General features: G+C 45.3%; 1 protein-coding gene across 1 annotated transcript in view; it reads left to right on the plus strand.

Annotated features, from left to right (window-relative positions):
* Positions 1-15,246, plus strand: part of LOC311300382 (adhesion G protein-coupled receptor B1-like) — a 15,854-nt gene extending 608 nt beyond the window's left edge. The window contains exons 2-32 of the mRNA XM_084424627.1: positions 1,735-2,587; positions 3,412-3,561; positions 3,645-3,740; positions 3,829-3,993; positions 4,081-4,245; positions 4,356-4,520; positions 5,105-5,269; positions 5,358-5,459; positions 5,574-5,680; positions 6,254-6,448; positions 6,547-6,615; positions 6,804-6,912; positions 7,006-7,149; positions 7,536-7,611; positions 7,836-7,938; positions 8,099-8,142; positions 8,951-9,074; positions 9,949-10,052; positions 10,222-10,324; positions 10,580-10,730; positions 10,861-10,930; positions 11,021-11,087; positions 11,214-11,299; positions 11,375-11,546; positions 11,630-11,725; positions 12,134-12,170; positions 12,279-12,913; positions 13,030-13,065; positions 13,155-13,259; positions 13,383-13,433; positions 13,526-15,246. Coding sequence (XP_084280753.1) covers positions 1,876-2,587; positions 3,412-3,561; positions 3,645-3,740; positions 3,829-3,993; positions 4,081-4,245; positions 4,356-4,520; positions 5,105-5,269; positions 5,358-5,459; positions 5,574-5,680; positions 6,254-6,448; positions 6,547-6,615; positions 6,804-6,912; positions 7,006-7,149; positions 7,536-7,611; positions 7,836-7,938; positions 8,099-8,142; positions 8,951-9,074; positions 9,949-10,052; positions 10,222-10,324; positions 10,580-10,730; positions 10,861-10,930; positions 11,021-11,087; positions 11,214-11,299; positions 11,375-11,546; positions 11,630-11,725; positions 12,134-12,170; positions 12,279-12,913; positions 13,030-13,065; positions 13,155-13,259; positions 13,383-13,433; positions 13,526-13,723 — 4,602 coding nt within the window. The 5' untranslated portion in view covers positions 1,735-1,875 and the 3' untranslated portion in view covers positions 13,724-15,246. The remainder of the gene's footprint in view (positions 1-1,734; positions 2,588-3,411; positions 3,562-3,644; positions 3,741-3,828; positions 3,994-4,080; positions 4,246-4,355; positions 4,521-5,104; positions 5,270-5,357; positions 5,460-5,573; positions 5,681-6,253; positions 6,449-6,546; positions 6,616-6,803; positions 6,913-7,005; positions 7,150-7,535; positions 7,612-7,835; positions 7,939-8,098; positions 8,143-8,950; positions 9,075-9,948; positions 10,053-10,221; positions 10,325-10,579; positions 10,731-10,860; positions 10,931-11,020; positions 11,088-11,213; positions 11,300-11,374; positions 11,547-11,629; positions 11,726-12,133; positions 12,171-12,278; positions 12,914-13,029; positions 13,066-13,154; positions 13,260-13,382; positions 13,434-13,525) is intronic.
* Positions 15,247-22,500: the final 7,254 nt, after the last annotated feature.

Genomic DNA, 22,500 nt, shown 5'->3' on the forward strand with positions numbered 1-22,500 from the left:
CTTGTATTGAGTCAATATGTGAAGAGAATAACTCTTGAGCTTCATAAACCTTTGCAAAAGATTTCTGATGTTAACAGTAGAATATATACTTATGCTTATTGCAGCAATGTTCTCAAAATGCATTGCAAGTAAAGTACTGATACAATTCGAGAGTTTATTTTAGTTGCTTTTAGCAAATGCTGAAATCGTGTCGCTGTGCATGTAGAGCTTATCTTAAGCTATTTGTCTTGTATTGAGTCAGTATGTGAGAATAGAGAATAACTCTTGAGCTTCATAAACCATTGCAAATGTTTTCTTATATTAACAGTAGAATATCTACTTATGCTTATTGCAGCAATGTTTTCAAAATGCATTGCAAGTATACTGAGAACTATACTGAGAACATGTGAGAGGCATTTGTGATTATTTGCACATTGCAAATTATTTATTTATTTATTATTTGATTGCATCTCACTTCAAACTATTTGATTGCTGAATGTGTTGCAATGCACAGTTTAACTCATTCTGATTTCAGTATGTAGATGAATGTTTTTGTCCTGCAAGTGTGTGTTTTAAATGAGTGATGATTGTCGATATTGTCAAAAAGTGTGTGTGTGTGTGTGTGTGTGTGTGTGTGTGTGTGTGTGTGTGTGTGTGTGCACTAGACACGCATTGATCTGAGCTCACAGATGGCTCCGCTGTGCTTGCCAGATCTCTGCATGTCTCAGACTTTCCCAGGATTACATACAAAGTCTCTGTGTTTGTTCAGATCAGGCACAGTCTGACACTGACTCCAGGATGGGAGAAGCCTCCAGGGGTTAAACTCTGCATCTTTCTCTCACTCTTCCTCCTGACTGCCTCAAACATCAGCTGTTTCCATAACTACACATGTAATGTGCAATTTCAGCCCCCTATTTGGGGCATGAAAAGAGGATGAGTGGCAGAGCTGAAGTACTCTCATTTTCTGTGGAGTCAATAGTCTCCGGTCTCTCTGATTCAATGGGAGTGCATTAGAGGTGCATCTGACTCACTAAACAGAGCAGCACTTTATGTAAATTTATACAACTGTTGAGCTTTAAGTTTTTTAGCCCCACATTATCAGTTCGCAACAGTGCAGAAAGATGAAGGTAATGATGAAGACGAGGGGGTCATTGGTTCCTCTCACAGCTGCACTCTCTCTTTCATCTCAATGCTGAATGAGTGTCTTTGAGCAAAAGAGGGAGAAGTTCTGGAACAGAGCGAGGGATTGTGCTTGGAAAGAGAGAGGCGCACACACACACACACACACACACACACACACAGCAGATCTGTGTCTCGAGCACCTGTAGCTATGGCAACAACACTAAAGTTCTGCAAACACTGCATTCTGTCAGGGAGGGGCTGAGCGTTCCTGCGGAAACGTCCTTCTCTCTCCCTGTAAGAATCCGAGCGGCGCTGAACTTCCGTGGGTGCGAGCTGAGTCTTCATGGACGTCAGTTTGACGCAATCGGCTCTGCCACGTGTGAAAGCGTGGGCAGGAGAGAACGAGAGAGCGATGCAGGGAGAGATTCCTGTGAAGGGCACTGCAATTATAGTCTGAGTGTAATGGCAGTGTGCGCATTAGCACTGACAGGTCTCTTTCTCGAACGCACACTAATGGAGGGCGCAGCTCTCGACTACAGATATGATTCAGATGGCAGACAGGATGATAATTACAATGTCTATGATTGACAAGTGCTAACTTTGAATCCCTTCTGTTTGTTGTTTTCCCCACAGATATGTCCCTATCAGTCTAGTGAAGAATCAAACCCATATTCGTCTTAGCGAACAGATCAAACCCTTCCAGATCAAAGAACCCCAGGCAAGTCGAAAGCACTAAACTCGAATCAAAGGATCCACCCGTCCTGAAGCGAGAACATGGAGCGGCGGTTCATCCCGTTGGCGCTGTGCGCGTGTATGTGTGTGATGTTCGCCCCGGGCATCTCCACTCCCTCCGGCCCGGCCTCTGCCACCTGTGCCACCCTGGAGCAGAGCCGGTTCTTTGGCGTATTCTCCTCTAAGACCGCCCTGCCGTCGTCCCCGTGCTCCTGGACCCTGCAGAACCCCGATCCTCGCCGCTACACCGTCTACATGAAGATCACCAAGCCTACTGAGACCTGCACCCCTCGACAGATCCGAACCTTCCAGTTCGACTCCTTCCTGGAGACCTCGCGCACGTACCTGGGCATGGAGAGCTTCGACGAGGTGGTGCGCCTGTGCGACGCTTCCTCTACCGTGGCCTACCTGGAGTCCAGCAAACAGTTCCTGCAGGTGCGGAAGGTGACGCCGAGTCTCGGTGTGGAGCCCACGGAGGAAGACGAGGGGAGTGACGAAGGCAGCCAGTTCGGCGCTGAGTTTCTGGTCGTGGGAAAGAGGAACCCCAGTATGCCTGCCTGCGAGATGCTGTGCCAATGGTTGGAAGATTGCCTGGCGACCAGCACCCACGGAAACCCCTGTGGCATCATGATGACCCCCTGCCAGTGCTGGGAACCGCCCAAGAGGAAGAACGGTGGCTGTTACAGGGGCGGAGTCTACACCGAGAAGTGCACGCCCACCACTAGAGACAGCGGGCGCGACGCAGAGATCATGCGTAAGTGTGTGAGAGAGATGCAAGGGTCCAGTGGCAACCCATTTATTTGGTAAAGTGCAAGCAAATTTGTATGCACTCCTCAAAACGCATTAAAAGATTTCAGTTTTCAGTTTAAACTGTGTCGTGTAAGCTCCCCCTAAGTTAATAACTAATGATCTTTGCAACAGAAGTGAATCAATCAAAACTAACTTTAGCTGGACAATAACTTTATTCTAGAGCTGCTGTAAAAGCAAAACAATCTGTTCCTTTAATTTCATATTATCACTGTAAAGCTCCTTTGAAACAGTCTATATTGTTGAAAGTGCTGTATAAATGAAGGTGGCTTGACTCGACTGGATGTGGTTCTGCTCTATAGTCGAGCTCCCCGAGCCTCCGCTAAACAAATCAATGCCTCAGTGCTTGAGGTTGTTATAGCAACCATGCTGGGCTACAAAAAAACACATCCAAAGAGCGCCTCGATTCCCCCTTTCAAATGGCCGTATCATGCAGCGTCCTGGCATTTGGCCTTCAAAGCTCCATTTTGTTTAGAAAAGGTTAAAAGGCATTTGTTTGTCTTTGAGACTTTTTCCCCTGCTGTTATAGAGCCAGCCTCTTTGAAATCAAAACCTTCATTTATGAGAAAACAATGCTGCATCGATTGTCAATAAGTTGACAGGCAGATTTGACGCCTCTATTGTGCTGATGAAGTTTGAATGCAGTAACCAGAGTTGGCCAGCAGGTGTCGGCACTGACGGCAGCATTATCATGACTCATCTGCAGTGAATGTTCTGTCCTCCACCTCTTCAGCATTACTCATCCAGTATATGTGTGTGTTGTGTTTGCAGGAGGCTGGAACGGATGGGGCCGCTGGTCCGAGTGCAGTAGCGAGTGTGGTGGTGGAGTCCAGGTGCGCAGTCGCGCCTGCCAGCCTGAGGATGGCGTGTGTGAGGGCGTCGTTGAGGAGGGACGCTCCTGCAACCCTCAGCCATGCATCGGTCAGTTCACTGTGCATAAATGTGCCCGCAGTCAATGCGAGAGCTGTCAGATCTTACACCTGGGTTTGTGTTGATTTATGCAGGTCAAGTGCGGCAGAGAAGTCAAGGTCTGCGCTCCATCATCGGCCAGCGGCGTGACTCTGATGGCACCATCATGGCTAATCAGGCCCCTGAGAAAGGTGTGTATGGCGACACTAGAAAAGCAGTCTGGAATAGTGAAAGTGTTGTGCTGAATCAAACTTTTTGTTATGCTCCTGTTTTTTGCAGAAGAAACCCAGCAGGACACGTGGTCCTCATGGAGTATGTGTTCTGTGAGCTGTGGCGAAGGCTGGCAAACTCGCGCACGTTCCTGCATGACGTCCGGTCACAGCAGCCAATGCACTGGCCCTTTGAGAGAGAATCGACCCTGCAACAACACTGCAGTCTGCCCAGGTACTTCAAATCACACACACGCATTTGTCAATATTCATTTGTCCGTATCACGGGATGAGTGATTGACTAACGACTCTGCTTGTGCAGTGAATGGATTGTGGGACGAATGGGCTCCCTGGAGTTTGTGCTCGTCCACATGTGGTCGTGGATACCGTGATCGCGTACGCACCTGCAAACAACCGCGTAATGGTGGAGAACCCTGCCGCGGACCCACCAAACAAACCAAGTTCTGCAACATTGCTGTCTGCCCGGGTCAGTACTCTCAGCCTGAACGCTATTCCAGATCTCAGCACCAGATGGCACTGTACACCTCAATAATTCAAGCCCTTTCAATAACAGCTTTAATCTTCCCCCCTCTGTAGTTGATGGTTCCTGGAACGATTGGTCTGCATGGACTCCCTGCTCGTCCTCTTGCTCTAACGGAACGATGCAGAGAACCCGTGAGTGTAACGGCCCCTCGTACGGAGGCTCAGAGTGCAGAGGAGAATGGCTAGAAACCAGCAACTGCTTCCTCAGAGACTGCCCAGGTACAGTATTCCTCACACATGCATATGAAATCGAGCGTAGCGTCAGTTCTGGCAGGTCACGTTAGTCAAGCTCTCATCCGTGACTCTCAGCTGATCCACATCTACCTATAGGAATGCGACTCCTATCACTGTATACATATATAAGCTCCTTCAGTATTATCAGCAGCTTTCGCGATCCTCAGGAGAAAATGACCCTCCTCCCTCCCCAGCTCCTCCTCTCGTCAGTCAGGGTTTGGCATTCTGATTCCCCTTTGAATCAGACTAAATTCTGGAATTATGTTGTACTTTAAAATATTGAATTAATGATATCTGCAATACATTCACATTGGTTCTGTTCTGTTTATCATTGCTCTTATTGCCCTGCTCTTATACATGCAGGGAGTTCTTGCCCAGAACAGAACCATACCGCCAACCCACTGTCCAAATGTCAATTAGCAATTAGCAATCATATTTGATGAAATTAGCAATCATATTTGATGAAATTAGCAATCATATTTGATGAAAGTTGTCCTGACAGAAGTTGTTTTTCTTCCTAAATATCTGTAAACAAGTGTTTAAATGAGAGATGTGTTGTCTCCCTCTAGTGGACGCAAGGTGGCTGTTGTGGAGCTCATGGGGCAGTTGCAGTAAGTCCTGTGGTGGAGGTCATCAGCTCAGACAGCGAGTGTGTGAAGGACCTTTCTTTGGCGGAGAGCCTTGCAACGGTGATAAATCAGAGATGCGAAACTGCAACGAGAAGCGGTGCCCAGGTGAAACCCCAAACCAGATTTAACTCTCAGTAATGCATGCACCAATTTTGAGGTAGTGATTTTAATTGCTTATAAATGTGTTTGTCAGAACCTCACGAGATCTGCGGAGAGGAGAACTATGGCAGTGTGGTGTGGAAGAAGACACCGGCGGGCGACACGGCTGCTGTGCCCTGCCCGTCCGATGCCACAGGTACTGATCTCAGATCTCTCGTCCAGCGCTCTCGCTTCGGTGCCCAGTGTGGGTCGCTGAGCTGAGTTTAGGGAAAGAGGCTGTCTGTAACCCTCCTCTCTTTGACTCCTACAGGCCTGATCCTCCGCAGATGCACGCTGGATGCCGTGGGTCTGGCCTTCTGGGAAAACCCAACTCACATCAAATGTGTTTCCAAAGAATTCCAGGACATCCAGACCCTGGTAAGCTCCATCAGCCAAATACGAGTACATTAGGGGCGTTCGCACCGGAGGAACATGTTCATAGCTCCTAGAACTATTGGTGGAAGTACGTTTTTTTGGCGTGTTCGCACCGCAGGAACTAGGAACGATTTAAGTTCTAGGAACTCCTTTTGGAGGAACTAATTTACTCCTACTTCAGAGTCGGTCTAAACCAGCACTATAGGAACTATCCGTGACGTTAGTGTTCGCTGATTAGGTGAACGCAGGCGAAACATTTAATAAAAAGCTGTGTAAACACACAGATTATAGCCTATATATTTACTCCAGAGACTAACTCTGCAAACATGGAAAACAGTGATAGATGGACCTCTTATATTAATTCTCTATTCCAATAACGTATTAGACGTAAACTAATGAACACGTCACTTCAGAGTTCCTACTGGCGATGCGAATGCAACCAGGAAAACGTTCCTAAGGGAACCATCCTGATGGCTAGTTCCGAGTTACTAGAACCACCCGGTGCGAAAGCCTCTTTGTGTTAATCGTGGCATTACGGTTTGAGGACTGGATTTCTAACTGTCCTTCTCTTGCCAGACGCGTGATCATGTGACCCGGTCTCAGAGCGGTCAGCTGGTGGACGGCGTGTCCGAGGTTCTGTCCAAACTCAGGATGGCGTCGATCGACAGCACGAAGTACAGCGGAGACCTGCTAGCAGTGATGGAGGTCCTGAGGAACAGCACGGAGATCTTCAGAGGCTCCAAGATGAGCCTGAGCAACGCAGATGTGGAGGTAAACACCGTCCCCATGAGCAACACATGTAATGATGATGGGAAAACTGAAAATCAGAAAAATCTGATCTAATAACCCTTTCATTGTTTGACCCACAGAATTACGCTCACACCATTAGCAACTTACTGCAGGAGACACACCGAGAGAAATGGGAGGAAGCTCAGCTGGTGAGTGTGTGTGTGATTTCCACTGACGTACGTGTTCATGCACATTGTGTCTTCATACCAAATAAAGAAGCAGAGAAATCGAGTGCGCCCACATGCCAATCTGTGACAGCAGACAACGCACACACACACACACACACACTAATGAATCAGTCAACGAGTCATTCACGCTCGGGTTTGTTGTGCTTCAGATGGGCGCCAACATCAAGGAGTTCTTCAGTCTGGTGGAGAACTTCATCGACATGATCGGGCGTCAGATGAGAGATTTCCAGGACATCTACGAGGTCACCGAGAATCTGGGTGAGTGTGAGACGGGTCCCGAGTGCGAGACGACATGTGTGTGTGTGTGTGTGTGTGTGTGTGTTTGACTGTTGTTTTCTGACGCCCCTTCAGAGCTGAGCATCCAGAAGCGACCCCGAACCATGACCTCTGACCTGACCTTTCCTCTGAAGGGCTGGCGCGGGATGATCGACTGGGTTCGCAATTCAGAAGAGAAAATCACAGTGTCCCGCAATGCCCTGAGTCTAGACGTGCCAGGTACACACACACTCACACACACACACACACTCATGTTTGTTTTGCTATACTTGTAGGATGTCCATAGACAAAATGGTTTTTATACTGTACAAACTGTATATTCTGTCCCCTCACACTAAACCTACCCATCACACACACACACACACACACACACACACACACTAACCCGACCCATAAACCTACCCATCACACAAAACTTTCTGTATTTTTAAATAAATAAAACACTTTTTTATGTTAATTAATCAATATTCCTTGTGAGGACCAGCAAAAAGTCTCACAAAGTGAAGGAATCTCAAGTTTTACTATCCTTGTGGGGACATCCTCACACACACACACACACACACACCTGTGTACTGAGGCTAATGCAGCTCTGAATGTGTGTGTAGACGCTGAGCAGAGCACAGGGTTCGTCACCGGTATCGTTCTCTACAGAAATCTGGGTCCCATCCTGTCCTTACAGAGGTAAACACACACACACACACAAACACTTAAAAATCTTCTGATTTACAAGCTTCTGCTTAAGTGCATGTAATCAAATTTCTAGAAAAACTAAAATTGTCTACAAATGAATTACCCCGTAAAACTCAAATACAATTTTTTTTTGTTAAATAATCATTTCAACACAAAGTGATAAACTGCATGATCAATATCAGTGATTCTGATCATGATGATCTCGTTCTCCATAGCAACAGCACACTGCTCAACTCAAAGGTTGTCACGGTAACGGTGAAGCCCAACCCTGGGTTCCTGTCGGCACCTGTCGAGATCGACTTCCCTCACCTGCACAACGTGAGTCCCCCGAGAGCATATCACTCATTCTGTGGAAGATGAGTGAGTGTGTGTGTGTGTGTGTGTGAGTGTGTGTGTGTGTGTGTGTGTTGAGAACATGGAGGAAGTGACATATGACACAGATCAAACACCGCCTAACCATCTCTCTCTCTCTCTGCAGGGCACTGTTAACGAGACCTGCATCGCCTGGGACGAGAGCGAGAGGTGGGTGGAACCTCTTGTGATGTGTGTGTGTGTGTGTGTGTGTGTGTGTGTTGTTGCAGCTCTAAAGGTCACACACACTCTTCTGCCCTCATACACTGTGTCATCTCCACACCTCTCTGACAGCCGCTAATCATATTCAAATGAGTCTCCGCCCCCACTCCACTCAGCACTAATGACCTTATGAATATTCACAGGGCATTTAAAACCTTTCAATGGTTCTTTTCACCATACATGCCCACACAAACATTGCCTGTCACACACTCACACATGTGCACACTCACACACACATATGCACACACACACTCACGCATTTAAACAGTTGAGTTTCTGTGTGAAACTCAGATCATTTAATGGTGTGTGTGTGTGTGTGTGTGTGTGTGTGTGTGTGTGTGTGTGTGTGTGTGTGTGTGTGTGGAGATCATTTGAAATACTGTTGGAAGCATCAAGACTATATTGGCACGATTGTCTTTACATGCATATTTCCAAATGCACACATTAACAGCAGAATTGAATATTGACAGAAAGGAATATGCAGTATAATAACAATATAGAATAAAATAAAATTACACTGGATTTATGCATGAAGGATATATCATTTTTAGCACCAGTACTCAATGTTCTGAGCGCAACATAAAATGAAACATTGTATGATATGACATGATATCTTCTAAATGCCTGTAGCATGTAAATATGATTATGAATATGGTAATCATCAGAGTGTGTGAGTCTGGGTGAGCTGCTCTGCTGTGTGTGTGTGTGAGCTTTATTTCAAAGTGTATCTAACGAGTGTGTGCTTGTGTGCGCGCAGCGCGTCCCTGCTCGGCTCCTGGTCCGCGCGCTCCTGCAGATCCGTGTCGCGCGACTCCAGAACCACATGTGTGTGTGACGGACTGTCCACCTTCGCCCTGATCGCGCGACCGAACCCCGACCCGGTGAGTGTCCGATCATCACCTGTGTGTGAGGGTGTGTGTGAGTGTGTCACTGTGTGTGTGTGTGTGTGTGTGTGTGTGTGTGTGTGTGTGTGTGTGTGTGTGTGTGTGTGTGTGTGTGTGTGTGTGTGTGTCAGTGAGTGTGTGTGTGAAAATGAAGCGATCCTCCTGGTAACCGAACAGCATTGATTAAAACCTTGCTTATCATCGGCCGATCGGATGTGATTATCTTTCATGTGAGAGTTTCATTTGTATATTATGACGATTTGATTGACAGCTGATAGATGATGCGTGTTCGATGATCGATCGGTTCATTTCAATTCTCTTCAGGAATCTGATGATCGATAATAGATCTGATTGTCTTTCATTCGTGTATTTGTGTGCTTTATTGCATTTATAGATGTGATACGGATCGTTGTTTTTGCTTTAGCTTTTTTTTTTTTTTTTTTTTTTTTGGCGCAGAAGCAGTTGCCATGGCAACCGCATCCGCAGCCTCGCGCTGTAATTCGGTTATCAGCATGAGAGGAAAAAAACAACTCTGCACTGCAACGCGACGCGTCCAGACAGAACGCTTCCCTTTACACGCATTAACGGAGCGTGCTGTTTAGACGCGTTGTGCAGTTCAAAGATGGTTTAAAAGACGTGTGTGTGTGTGTGTGTGTGTGTGTGTGTGTGTGTGTGTGTGTGTGTGTGTGTGTGTTTTACACACACACGTTTAACTTTGCTAATGTGGAGCAGCAGTGAGGGAATGTGGAGCGTCTCTCTCACCTTCACTTCTCCTTCATATGAGCTGCCCTGTTTCTGCCAGTCATTCTGTCCTGAGGGAGATCTATGTGTGTGTGTGTGTTCACACTGACCTTACTGTGTTTCTCCGCAGAACATGGATAGGTCTCTGTTACCGTCGGTTACGTTGATCGTGGGATGCGGGGTGTCGTCCCTCACCCTCCTCCTCCTCATCATCATCTATGTCTCCGTGTGGAAGTAAGAAACTTATCATAATGATTGACTTTATTATTTTTTTGATGGGTTGATATTATTATTCATTGATTGACTAATCATTTGGATCTAGGGTTTTCAAATTTTTTGGAGCCCAGTTTAAAACCGCTCGGTTGGACGGACTGGTTTTCATTGATCGTCTTTTTCTTCTCAGGTACATTCGTTCTGAGCGTTCAGTGATCCTGATCAACTTCTGTCTGTCAATCATCTGCTCCAACGCCCTCATTCTGATCAGTCAGACGCAAGCGCGCAACAAGGTGAGGCGACCGACCCTGATCCCGACCCCGATCCCAATCCCAATCCCAATCCCGGTCCCGACCCAGACCCTGATCCTGACCCCGATCCTTATACCAATCCCAATCCCGATCCCGATCCCGATCATCATCCCGATCCCAAACCTGATCCCGACCCCTACCCTGATCTCAATCCCAATTCCGATCCTGATCCCGACCCCTGACCTTGACCTCCCTCAGCTCCGACGGCCCCGGCTCACCTCTGGTTCTCTCTCTCAGGTCATGTGTGCACTGGTGGCGGCGCTGCTGCACTTCTTCTTCTTGTCCTCGTTCTGCTGGGTCCTGACCGAGGCGTGGCAGTCCTACATGGCCGTGACGGGCCGCCTGCGAAACCGCATCATCCGCAAACGCTTCCTGTGCCTGGGCTGGGGTGAGTGTGTGTTTGGTGTGTGTTTGGTGTGTGTGTGTGTGTGTGTGTGTGTGTGTGTGTGCTGGTGCTGATTCTGCTGGATCTCTGTCGGGATGGTGTCTAACTCTCTCTCTCTCTGGATCTCTCTCAGGTCTGCCCGCTTTAGTCGTCGCAGTTTCCGTCGGCTTCACCAAAGCCAAAGGCTACGGCACCGTCAACTAGTGAGTATTCCCCATCCCGTTCCTCTCGTCTCTCTCTCTCTCCGCGTGTGTGTTTTAGTGAGTTTAACGCTGTGCTCTTGTTCTCCGCAGCTGCTGGCTGTCTCTCGAGGGCGGTCTCTTATACTCGTTCGTGGGTCCGGCGGCTGCTGTTGTTCTGGTGAGGAGACGCTCGCGGTCACTGCGTGAACATTTCATTTAATATTCAACAATATTGTTGATCTCCTGCATTGACATCATTATATGAGAACTGAACTGAGCACTGACGTCTCCTGTGTGTTTTCAGGTCAACATGGTGATTGGTATTCTGGTTTTCAACAAGCTTGTGTCCAAAGACGGCATCACAGACGTCAAGCTGAAAGAGAGAGCTGGGTAAGAAACACTGAACACACCTAATGAAACACCACACACTCCAGCCGGATGTTGTGCTAACGCGCTGTCCTGCAGGGCGTCGCTGTGGAGCTCCTGCGTGGTCCTCCCTCTCCTGGCGCTGACCTGGATGTCTGCGGTGTTGGCCATCACGGACCGCCGCTCCGCTCTCTTCCAGATCCTCTTCGCTGTCTTCGACTCCCTGGAGGGATTCATCATTGTCATGGTGCACTGCATCCTGCGCCGCGAGGTTAGCACGCTCACGACCGCAGCACATGTGTGTGTTGAACGTGTGTGTGAGTGTGCCAGAGCTCATACGTGTGTGTGTTTCAGGTTCAGGAGGCGGTGAAATGCCGTGTTGTGGATCGTAAAGATGACGGGAACGGCGACTCCGGAAGCTCCCTGCAGAACGCCCACACGCAGCTCATGGTGAGTGTGCACGCAAACATTCTCCTGCTGTTTACATGCTAGCATTGGCTGAACATGTAATGTGCATGTGCACACCGTCAGCATTGGAGCCTCAGACACTGTTGTTGTGCAAATGAGCGGCCGGAACGCATTAAGGGTTTTCTGTTAGAAAGGTGTGTGTTAGCGGCCCCTAAGTTAATAACTAATGATCTTTGCAATGGAAGTGACTCAATCAAAACTAACTTTATCTGGACAATAACTTTATTCTAGAGCTGCTGTAAAGCCTGAACAATCTCTGTTACTGTAATCTCCTGTTATCTCTGTAAAGATGCTTTGAAACAGTCTATATTGTTAAAGCGCTGTATAAATGAAGGTGACTTGACTTGACTTTCAAATATTGAATTTCTTATCTTTCTATCTCGTGTGCAGTCTGACTTTGAGAAGGATAGCGACTCAAACCGACTAGGTAAGCAAACAAACCACAAAGAGCATGAAAGTCTTCATGATAACTGATGGGTTAGGGGGACTGTATTCCACACGCCTCGGTCTCACCTGTCTGTCCGCTTCCCTTCAGGTGGAATGAAGAGCTCTTCCGAGGAGAAAATGCCCCCTCCACAGCTTCCCCTGCCCCTCGGCCCAAACTTCCACACCCTTCCGTCCAACCCCAGTGGAAAGAGCCACTTTCCCCCCGTTCCCGAGTACTCCAGCCACACGCTCACCCTGCGGAGAGAGAAAGGTCGCGGGGTCGACCCGTCCTGCGGGAAACCCGTGTATGTGTGTGACAGCGAGCTCTTCAAGCAGCTGGACGTGGATCTGGCCCTCGCTCAGGCCGAGAGCGTCTGTCCTGACGGCAGCGGTTACGTGCTCCTGCCCAACACCACCTCCACCCTCCGCGCCAAACCCAAAGACGACTCCAGCGGCTCCGGCAAGTACAACATCAGCACCGAGCTCCCGCAGGCCCGCCTCATGCATCTGAGTGGAACCTTTGCCGAACCGCAAGCCGCCTACGCCGTCAAAACGCTCCCCGCCGACCGTGTCAGCGTATCGTACTCGGAGCGCGACTCGCCCATTCAGAACATCCACAACATCTCCAGCGAGAGTCACGTGACCAGCAGTCTGGGCGACACCTTTGACTCCATGAACTCCATGATGTCCAAGAGTGAAACCATCTCCACCCTGTCTATGAGCTCTTTGGAGGTCAGCGAGGGGGTAAGAGGCGCCCTTCATTCTTGCTAATGAATGCACAGCCAGTGAACACCTCATCTGGTGAATTACATGATTATTGCATGATGTGATATTAAAGCTTGCCTGTTTTACTCTCACAGAGGCAGAAATCCCGTTATGCAGAACTTGATTTTGAGGTAATTACTCACTTTCAGAGTTTTGTAGCACTAATTAAATGCACATCTGCAACAGTACCATAATAAGCGTTTCTTTCTCTCTCGTGCAGAAAATCATGCACACCCGAAAGCGCCACCAGAACATGTTCCAGGACCTCAACAGAAAAATGCATCACGCTGAGAAGGACAGGGAGTCACCGGCCTCCGACAGCAAGGTGAGCCGCTGAACCAGATGGTCATATGTGGAACTTTCCATGATTGAACTCTGAATACTTTCTGGAAAAGAGAACATATGGGAACCTCTCGGACTTTGGATTAATGCTATTTTCTCTCTGCAGTCTGTCAGATGGAGCGTTTCCTCTGCTGGAAGTGACAAGACAAACCATAGCGTAAGTGTCCCAGTCTTTTGACTGCCTGTGAGGTTTTCTCACTCCCTGCCGAGTACGCCATCTCCAACTCTGTTCTCAATGTCTCTCTCCAGGATAAGCAGCAGGGAGCCATGGATCGCTCCTGGGAGAGCATGAGCCGGACGCAGGCGTCTCCTCCTGCCTGGGTCCGGAAGGACATGGAGCCGCTTCAGGCGTCTCCTCTGGATCTCCAGGGCGTGGAGTGGGAGAAGGCCGGAGCATCCATTCCCCTTGTGGGCCAAGACATCATTGACCTGCAGACAGAGGTGTGAGGGAACCACATCTAACCCTGAACACCTCGGTCTGAATTTGATTTGGGAAAGAGAGCGGAAATGAAGGGATGAGCATGTAGAGGGCGGAGAGGTAGAGAGGAACCCGAGAGGGGAGCGCTGTACCCGTCTGTCATTTCAATACGTGTCTCTCCAGCTTCAGAAGTAGCTCTCAGCTCTAGATGATCATTAGAAGGCGTCTGAAGGTTTTCCGTGCCAGGAGAGATTCTGGTTGGTTCATCGAGAGCTTTTCCCAACACTCTTCCATCTGGTCCAGGAGGTGGCGTGGACACCCGCCTGTGCCCGTTCATTTTTCCACAGCTCCGGTTTGGGATGGGCGAATCTTCCCTGAGGAGGGTCGTCAGCTTTCTCAGCTGCTCGAGTTTGGCCCTTTGGGGCTCCTTCCAGAGCGATCTCGTCGGCCGTCTCCCATGAGCCTCTGGGGTTGTGAGCTGTGCCGAATGGACACACATGAACTGCCATCGCTGTGGTGTTCGTTTTTTAGCGCTTTGCGTGGAGCATTTCTGGACGCTTCCATCAAACTTTGGGGAAATAATTGTACTGAAAACTTGAAAAAGACTATAAGAGCATCATGATTCCTCTGTTATTAGTGTAGTGTGTTATTATTATTATTATCATTATTATTATTATTATTATTATTATTATTAATGTTATTCCTTTGTTCTTATGATCATGTTATGATTTTGAGCATATTTCTGTTCATCGAAGTTTATTTTCAAGAACTGTATGAAACTGTTCAGTCATTCCCAAAACAGCAGCAGGATGGAGTATCCCAGCATGAGCTCAGCATTCTGGGTAATGTAGGCGGAGCAGCGGTGACTGTGTAGCCTTGGACTCTTTGCGGACGAGCTGTTGTTTTCTCCTTCGCTCCATTGGATCAGATCACTGTGTTCCCTCCATTCCCACCAGCGGCTCTTTCTACGGCCTTGTGAACGAATCCCCAGCGCACGTTACGGGAGAGAGTCCCGGTGCAGTAGATATGCCAAACCATTGACTGGCATCAGTGCAATATGAGGACAGATGCTTGATGCCCAAGCAGGACTGACATCAGAATCTTGTCAGGTTTTGTTAATCATTTTCAGAGTTTTATATCGCCTTTATAGACCCTATAGAAACCTTTATGACAACACTGTTCTCGGACTATATTAGCTATCAAATGAAGGACAAACCAAGACGCTGTGTCTTGCTGCTAAAAGAACTTTCTGGAAAGAGAAATATGATGAGTAATAGCTTAGAGATATATCTGACTGTGCTTCAGGAAAATGCCCTAGAGTTTTGTACTGATTTCTCCATATTGCTGAGACACCGAACCCTCGGTCGTCTTGTTTTTTAGACCTGTGTGTGTCTCTGTGTGTGTGCTGATATTCCTCGCGTCTCCTGTTAGCGTGAGGTTCCCGATGTCTGTCTGAATCTCCAGCAACAGAGTCTCTCTGTGTGTTTTACCTCCTCTTGTGATTGTACAGTTTTAAGAACAATAAGGTAAAAGTGTCTAATTTCTAATAAAATAAAAGAACTTAAAATTACTGACTGCGTGTTCTTCACTTTCTTGACTGAAAATGTGGTTTCTGCAGCACTAGCAGCACCAATAATAATGAGTGTTTTCAGACAGGTTTCCTGAAGACTCCCTGGCATCTGCCATTGCTCAGTCCCGGCCCAAACTCACGTGAACGGTTGAGTCAGAAGTTGACATGTCATGCAAACATATCAATGTTCTGAAAGCATCAAACCACCAATCAATCAGTACATGAAACTGAGTCCTAATTTGTAAGTCGCTTCGGACAAAAGCGTCTGCTAAATGACTAAATGTAAATGTACTTATTTTCCACTATGGGCCTATTTCCATTTTGGTCTAAATATGAGCAAAAGATTACACAACAACTATACAGGATAAAAACTAATGACCATCTGTATTTTGCTCATTAGCATCAGGCTCCTTCTCTCAGGAAAGATTTCCTTTGTTTACAGGAATCTATAAATGTAAGAGAGCAAAAACACTGGATATCCCAACAAACTCATTACATCAATCACAGTTAATAATAAAAACAAACAAGACTGGTGAAGGTTAAAGGAACAAACCACGAAATTCTGTGATCGTTTGCTCACCCTTAAAACCGTGTGGAACACAAGAATGATTGCCTGAGGTTTCTTTCATTTTCCCATGATAAAAAAGGCAGAAATAAAGTCATGGCATATGAGAAGCGAGTAAAGGATTACAGAATTCCCACTGCAAAAAACATTCTTAAATCAAGATACATTTACTTGAGAAGCAAAATGACTGAACATATTAAGTCTAAAATGCATGAAAATGAAGTGAGTTTGAGCTTAAATCATGAACAAATATCTGCCAATGGGGTCAGAAAAATATTCTAAATTCAAAGGGAAAACTAGTTCATGGCAGATATTTCTTGTTTTAACCATAAACTCTATTGGTACATTTTAAAGAATGTTTAGATATTTGTACGAGAGAAAATCTTTTTTTTTTTTTTTTTTTTTGCATTGTGAACTAGTGCTAGGGTTGATGATCACCACTTGCTTCCCCTCAACATTCATTTCCGTCCTTTTGTTGGAGTCAAAGCTCATGTGTGTCATGCAGTTAGTCAGTGGCATTCAGAAGGCGACCCATAATGCACTGTGTCAGAGAGGGCTGGATGTAAGTGCAGAAACACTCTCAGTAATTGTGTGCTGGGGTGTTATTTGATTCCTCATGACGGTATGAATGTGCCACTCGAAGCTTTGTGTGGGTTTTTGTCTTGTTTCATTCAAGCCCAGAGAAAGTAATTGCGCTGTTGAATATTGTGAGTCACGTGATCTGGCTGATGTGAATGTGAAAGTGGATTACAGCTGTGTTTCTGCGTCACCGCCAAATGCCAGCAGATTCAGAGAGCAATTCTTCTCCGCGGGGAACAGCTCTCGACGGAGACCACTGGGATTCAACTCAATCCATTCTTCCATATCACTCAGCGGAGAAATGACCCCTAAAGAGGCTGGGGCAGACTCACTCTCAGGTGTGTTTAATGAGTCAGTCCTGAAGCCCTGTGTAATAAAGTAGAGCGTGAGCTTCGCTTTACTCACTGACTCACTTCACCTCCTGCAGCAGAAAACAGTGGACAATGATGGATCCGAGACGTTTCTACAGACCAGTGGATCCCGGAGACCCGAGGCTGCAGGACTCCTTTCACTCTGGACAGGGAGAAACACACTAGAAACCATCCATAATGCCCTAGCAACCGCATAGCAACTACTCAGAATACCTTAGCAACTGCATGGCAACATCTAAGAACATCTAAAAAGTTCAGTTCTCATACAGCGGCGGCGATACAGTCAAATCAATAATATTGTTGAATATTAAGTAGGGATGCACCAATCTGAAAATTTTGGCTGATACCAATAACCGATAATTCTTTATATTTGAGAGCCGATAACCGATATATTGGCTGATAACTCTAAATCCAAATTTCTATATAATTTTTGAGAGCCTGATTACGAAAACAAAAGTCTCATCATTAAAATCCATGTCCCAAGCATTCTCATTATACGTAATTTTACGCAGCCTATATGACAGCACATGTTGCTCTTAACTATATTTTTCAAGCAATTTAAAACCAATATGTTGAACAGTGTGTATCTGAAGCGTCTCAGCTGAAGGAAATAATTCTTTATTTATCGGCTTTAATATTTTGGCCTAATTTTCTTATCGGGCCGATAATGATAACATTAAAATGAACATATATCGGCCGATACCGATATGGTGGCAGTTATATGATGTGCATCCCTAATATTAAGTGTCCCCAACTACGCAAGCCAGAGGAAACCGTGGCAGGAACCCAAACTCCATCAGTGACAGAATGGAGGAAAGAACCTTGGGAGAACCCAGGCTCAGTCTCTCAGTTCTCCTCTGACCAAACCTAGACTCTGACCTGTAATGCAGCCTGAATCATGTCACATGAAAGATTGGTATCAAAGAGCACACACAGGTTCCTAACCGACGACGAGGACTTGACAGAGCAGCCATCGAGTGTTAGACAGTATTCTAGATTATTACGTGCATAGGTTTTTGGTCCAATAATTAGAATGTCTGTTTTTTTCAGAATTTAGTAGTAGGAAATTACTAGTCATCCAACTTTTTATATCGCCTATACATTCCGTTCATTTTGTGAATTGGTAAGTTTCGTCCGTGAAGAAATATAGAGCTGAGTACCATCAGCATAACAGTGAAAACTAATGCCATGTTTCCTAATGATATCTCCTAAGGGTAGCATGTACAGAGTGAACAGCAGCGGTCCTAGTACTGAGCCCTGTGGTACGCCATACTGAACTTGTGATTGATAAGACATCTCTTCATTTACTGCTACAAACTGATAACGGTCAGATAAGTATGATTTAAACCATGCTAATGTAATTCCACTAATGCCAACATAATTTTCGAGTCTATTTAAAAGAATGTTGTGGTCAATGGTGTCAAACGCAGCACTAAGATCGAGTAACACTAATAGAGAGATACAACCACGATCGGATGATAAGAGCAAATCATTTGTGACTCTATTGAGAGCTGTCTCAGTGCTATGGTACGGTCTAAATCCTGACTGCAAATCCTGTGTGTGTGTGTGTGTGTGTGTGTGTGAGAGAGAGAGAGGTCAGAGGTCAGGATCGTCACTGCCTCGACATTTTACTTTGGTTTCTCTTTCATAACTCTATAGAGTTTTAACTTTATTCCCAGTTGTTTAACATTCACGTTACCAAGAAAAAATGTTTTTCCACATATTTTGTGATCTGAGGAGCAAAGGAGAGCGTTTGATGACAGTGATGGAGTGACTGAGATGTTCTGCTGTGTGTGAGTGTGTGTCTCTCAGTTCAATCCAGTCATCATTCATAATCTCTCACTTCTACAGAAGGAGACTGTATTTCATTTCAAGAAAGAAAGTTTTGAGTTCTGATGGTTACAGTATGTTTGACGGTTTATCGAGTTCAAATATGATTGCAGCCGCTCAGAGCGGTCAAATGTATTTGAATCATCCGTCATACCCACTCCATCAGCGAACCGAACCTGTGTTTAATGTGTTTAGTGTGTGTGTGGCTGATGTTGGACTAGGAGAACGACCTCAGCGTGTCATCGCTCAGCAGATGCTGGTTGCCAGGAAACCGTTTCCATTGGTAACAACAGCAGTGGTAACGAGGAGAAAAGAGAACATATTATACGAGGACAGCGAACCAACGGAAGTCCATATAAAGACACCGGATGCTCTGCAAGTTCAGCTGCATTATTACACAGTTCCTGTGATTCACACCAGGTGAGATGATCTGATCTCAGCGAACAGGGAACGTTCTGTCAACGTAATGAGCAAACGTTCTTCCGGTAACGTTAATAGAACGTTCATTTAAAGTTATAAGTATTCACAAAACATCTTAGCACTAAGAGTTCTCCTCAATAGCAGCAGAAAGAAGTTCTTAGGCAAGAGTTTTCTCTTAAAGCCTATTACCAAAACTGATGAGAGCAACTTTTGATGGGGACTGAGGAACTGGGGAATAGACAGAAGTCTTAAACCTCGTTGGTCAATATGATCAAAGATGGCTGTAAAAATAAATCTGCATTGTTTTTTATCTTTGGATCTTTCTTTTTTTTTTATTGCAAAAATCTAATCTTTCATTGAAGTAAAAGAATTGAAAGTGGTGGGGAAATCACATTATGAAATAAATGCTTTTCTCCAAAACACATCATTATTGGCACCCTTTTATTAAAAACCTTTTTCCAGATAACAGTTATGAGTTTTCTCCTATAATGCCTGATGAGTTCGGAGATCAGAGACGATCCTCGAACGAGGAGGATTTTTCTTGAAACCCTCCCGAACAACATGTGGTGATTTTTTAGGCTTTCTGACCCCAAGACTCACTCATCTCTGTGATTCTCCATCTGTGGCTCTTTGAGAGTCTTTGTTCACTGAAAATCTTGCATTAGGACGATATAAACACACGTCCTCAACAGATTCAGAACTTCAATTATTGATCATCGTTGATTGGAACTTCAATTATTCAATTGGAACATAATTATTGCCCTGATTAAGCTCAACAATCTTCAATGAAAGGTTGGATTTTTGCAAATGTTTTGAATGAAAGATAAACCATGCAGATTTATTTTTACAGCCATCTTTGATCATATTTACCAGAGGTGCCATTCATTCTGACCACAACTGTAAGAGGAGAGACTAGTTAAGAGGATAGACTAGTTAAGAGGAGAGTCTAGTTAAGAGGAGAGACTAGTATACAGGAGAGTCTAGTTAAGAGGAGAGACTAGTATACAGGAGAGACTAGTTAAGAGGAGAGTCTAGTTAAGAGGAGAGTCTAGTATACAGGAGAGACTAGTTAAGAGGAGAGACTAGTATACAGGAGAGACTAGTTAAGAGGAGAGCCTAGTATACAGGAGAGACTAGTTAAGAGGAGAGTCTAGTTAAGAGGAGAGACTAGTTAAGAGGAGAGACTAGTATACAGGAGAGTCTAGTTAAGAGGAGAGACTAGTATACAGGAGAGACTAGTTAAGAGGAGAGTCTAGTTAAGAGGAGAGTCTAGTATACAGGAGAGACTAGTTAAGAGGAGAGACTAGTATACAGGAGAGACTAGTTAAGAGGAGAGTCTAGTATACAGGAGAGACTAGTTAAGAGGAGAGACTAGTATACAGGAGAGACTAGTTAGTTAAGAGGAGAGTCTAGTATACAGGAGAGACTAGTTAAGAGGAGAGACTAGTATACAGGAGAGACTAGTTAAGAGGAGAGTCTAGTTAAGAGGAGAGACTAGTATACAGGAGAGACTAGTTAAGAGGAGAGTCTAGTTAAAAGGAGAGACTAGTATACAGGAGAGACTAGTTAAGAGGAGAGTCTAGTATACAGGAGAGACTAGTTAAGAGGAGAGACTAGTTAAGAGGAGAGACTAGTTAAGAGGAGAGTCTAGTATACAGGAGAGACTAGTTAAGAGGAGAGACTAGTATACAGAAGAGACTAGTTAAGAGGAGAGACTAGTTAAGAGGAGAGACTAGTATACAGGAGAGTCTAGTTAAGAGGAGAGACTAGTATACAGGAGAGACTAGTTAAGAGGAGAGTCTAGTTAAGAGGAGAGACTAGTTAAGAGGAGAGACTAGTTAAGAGGAGAGTCTAGTTAAGAGGAGAGACTAGTATACAGGAGAGACTAGTTAAGAGGAGAGTCTAGTTAAGAGGAGAGACTAGTATACAGGAGAGACTAGTTAAGAGGAGAGTCTAGTTAAGAGGAGAGACTAGTTAAGAGGAGAGTCTAGTATACAGGAGAGACTAGTTAAGAGGAGAGTCTAGTTAAGAGGAGAGTCTAGTATACAGGAGAGACTAGTTAAGAGGAGAGACTAGTATACAGGAGAGACTAGTTAAGAGGAGAGTCTAGTATACAGGAGAGTCTAGTTAAGAGGAGAGACTAGTTAAGAGGAGAGACTAGTTAAGAGGAGAGTCTAGTTAAGAGGAGAGACTAGTATACAGGAGAGACTAGTTAAGAGGAGAGTCTAGTTAAAAGGAGAGACTAGTATACAGGAGAGACTAGTTAAGAGGAGAGTCTAGTATACAGGAGAGACTAGTTAAGAGGAGAGTCTAGTTAAGAGGAGAGACTAGTTAAGAGGAGAGTCTAGTTACGAGGAGAGACTAGTTAAGAGGAGAGACTAGTTAAGAGGAGAGTCTAGTTAAGAGGAGAGACTAGTATACAGGAGAGACTAGTTAAGAGGAGAGACTAGTTAAGAGGAGAGACTAGTATACAGGAGAGTCTAGTTAAGAGGAGAGACTAGTATACAGGAGAGACTAGTTAAGAGGAGAGTCTAGTTAAAAGGAGAGTCTAGTATACAGGAGAGTCTAGTTAAGAGGATGGACTCTAGTATACAGGAGAGACTAGTTTACAGGAGAGACTAGTTAACTGAGTTGTTGAGTTGCTGAACTGCATCCGCTGAACATGAAGTGAGGTTAGTGCATCTCAGTACTGGATCTGTTTGGAAATGCTGCCCCCTGCTGACCACATCATCACTGTCACAACAGAGAGAGGGTTTGTTATGAATTGTTTGAAAGGGAACAATCACACACATCTTCTGCACGGGCTTGAGGGCCCAAAAACATCCACTTTGCAACTCTGGCTTACTATTTTAACTGGTCCAAACCAGTATGTGAAGTAACCTGTGGCACAGCCAGGCTCTCTCTCTCTCTCTGGACAGACGGTGCCTTCTAAAAACTTAATCTGATGTATGAGTTGAATGAATCAGAGTTTTTATTTTATTTTTTATGAATGAATGAATGAATCAGAGTTTGAGCTGTACTCTTTTGTTCAGTGATGTCACTAGTCTTTGATGATGATGATGATGATGACGCGAGGTCAACTGCTTCCGGAACTCGTCGCCTTGACAACACAATTCATATTGTGTTATTCATATTCGAGATGAGTGAGTAATGCAGCCATAGAATGTTCTGAACAGAGACAGAGCAATAATAGAATAGAATAGAACAGTATATAATGCTTTAATCTATTATTCTTTGTATTTAATTGATTTCCACATTGAATTGTAGATAATCATCTCAGTAATGTTTTTAGAAAGAGGAAAAATCACAGATGAACACAAAAAAAAATCTGTCATTCATAAAAGACACATCCATACGAACCTTTGCAAATCGGTTCAGTCATTAAATTAAACTTTCATTGTTATAACTTTCAAATATTTTATTTAAAACGAGACACACTGTATTGGCGACACTCATTTGTGCCCATGTAAA

This window comes from Rutilus rutilus, assembly GCF_951802725.1.
Source record: "Rutilus rutilus genome assembly, chromosome: 11".
Classification (NCBI taxonomy): domain Eukaryota; kingdom Metazoa; phylum Chordata; class Actinopteri; order Cypriniformes; family Leuciscidae; genus Rutilus; species Rutilus rutilus.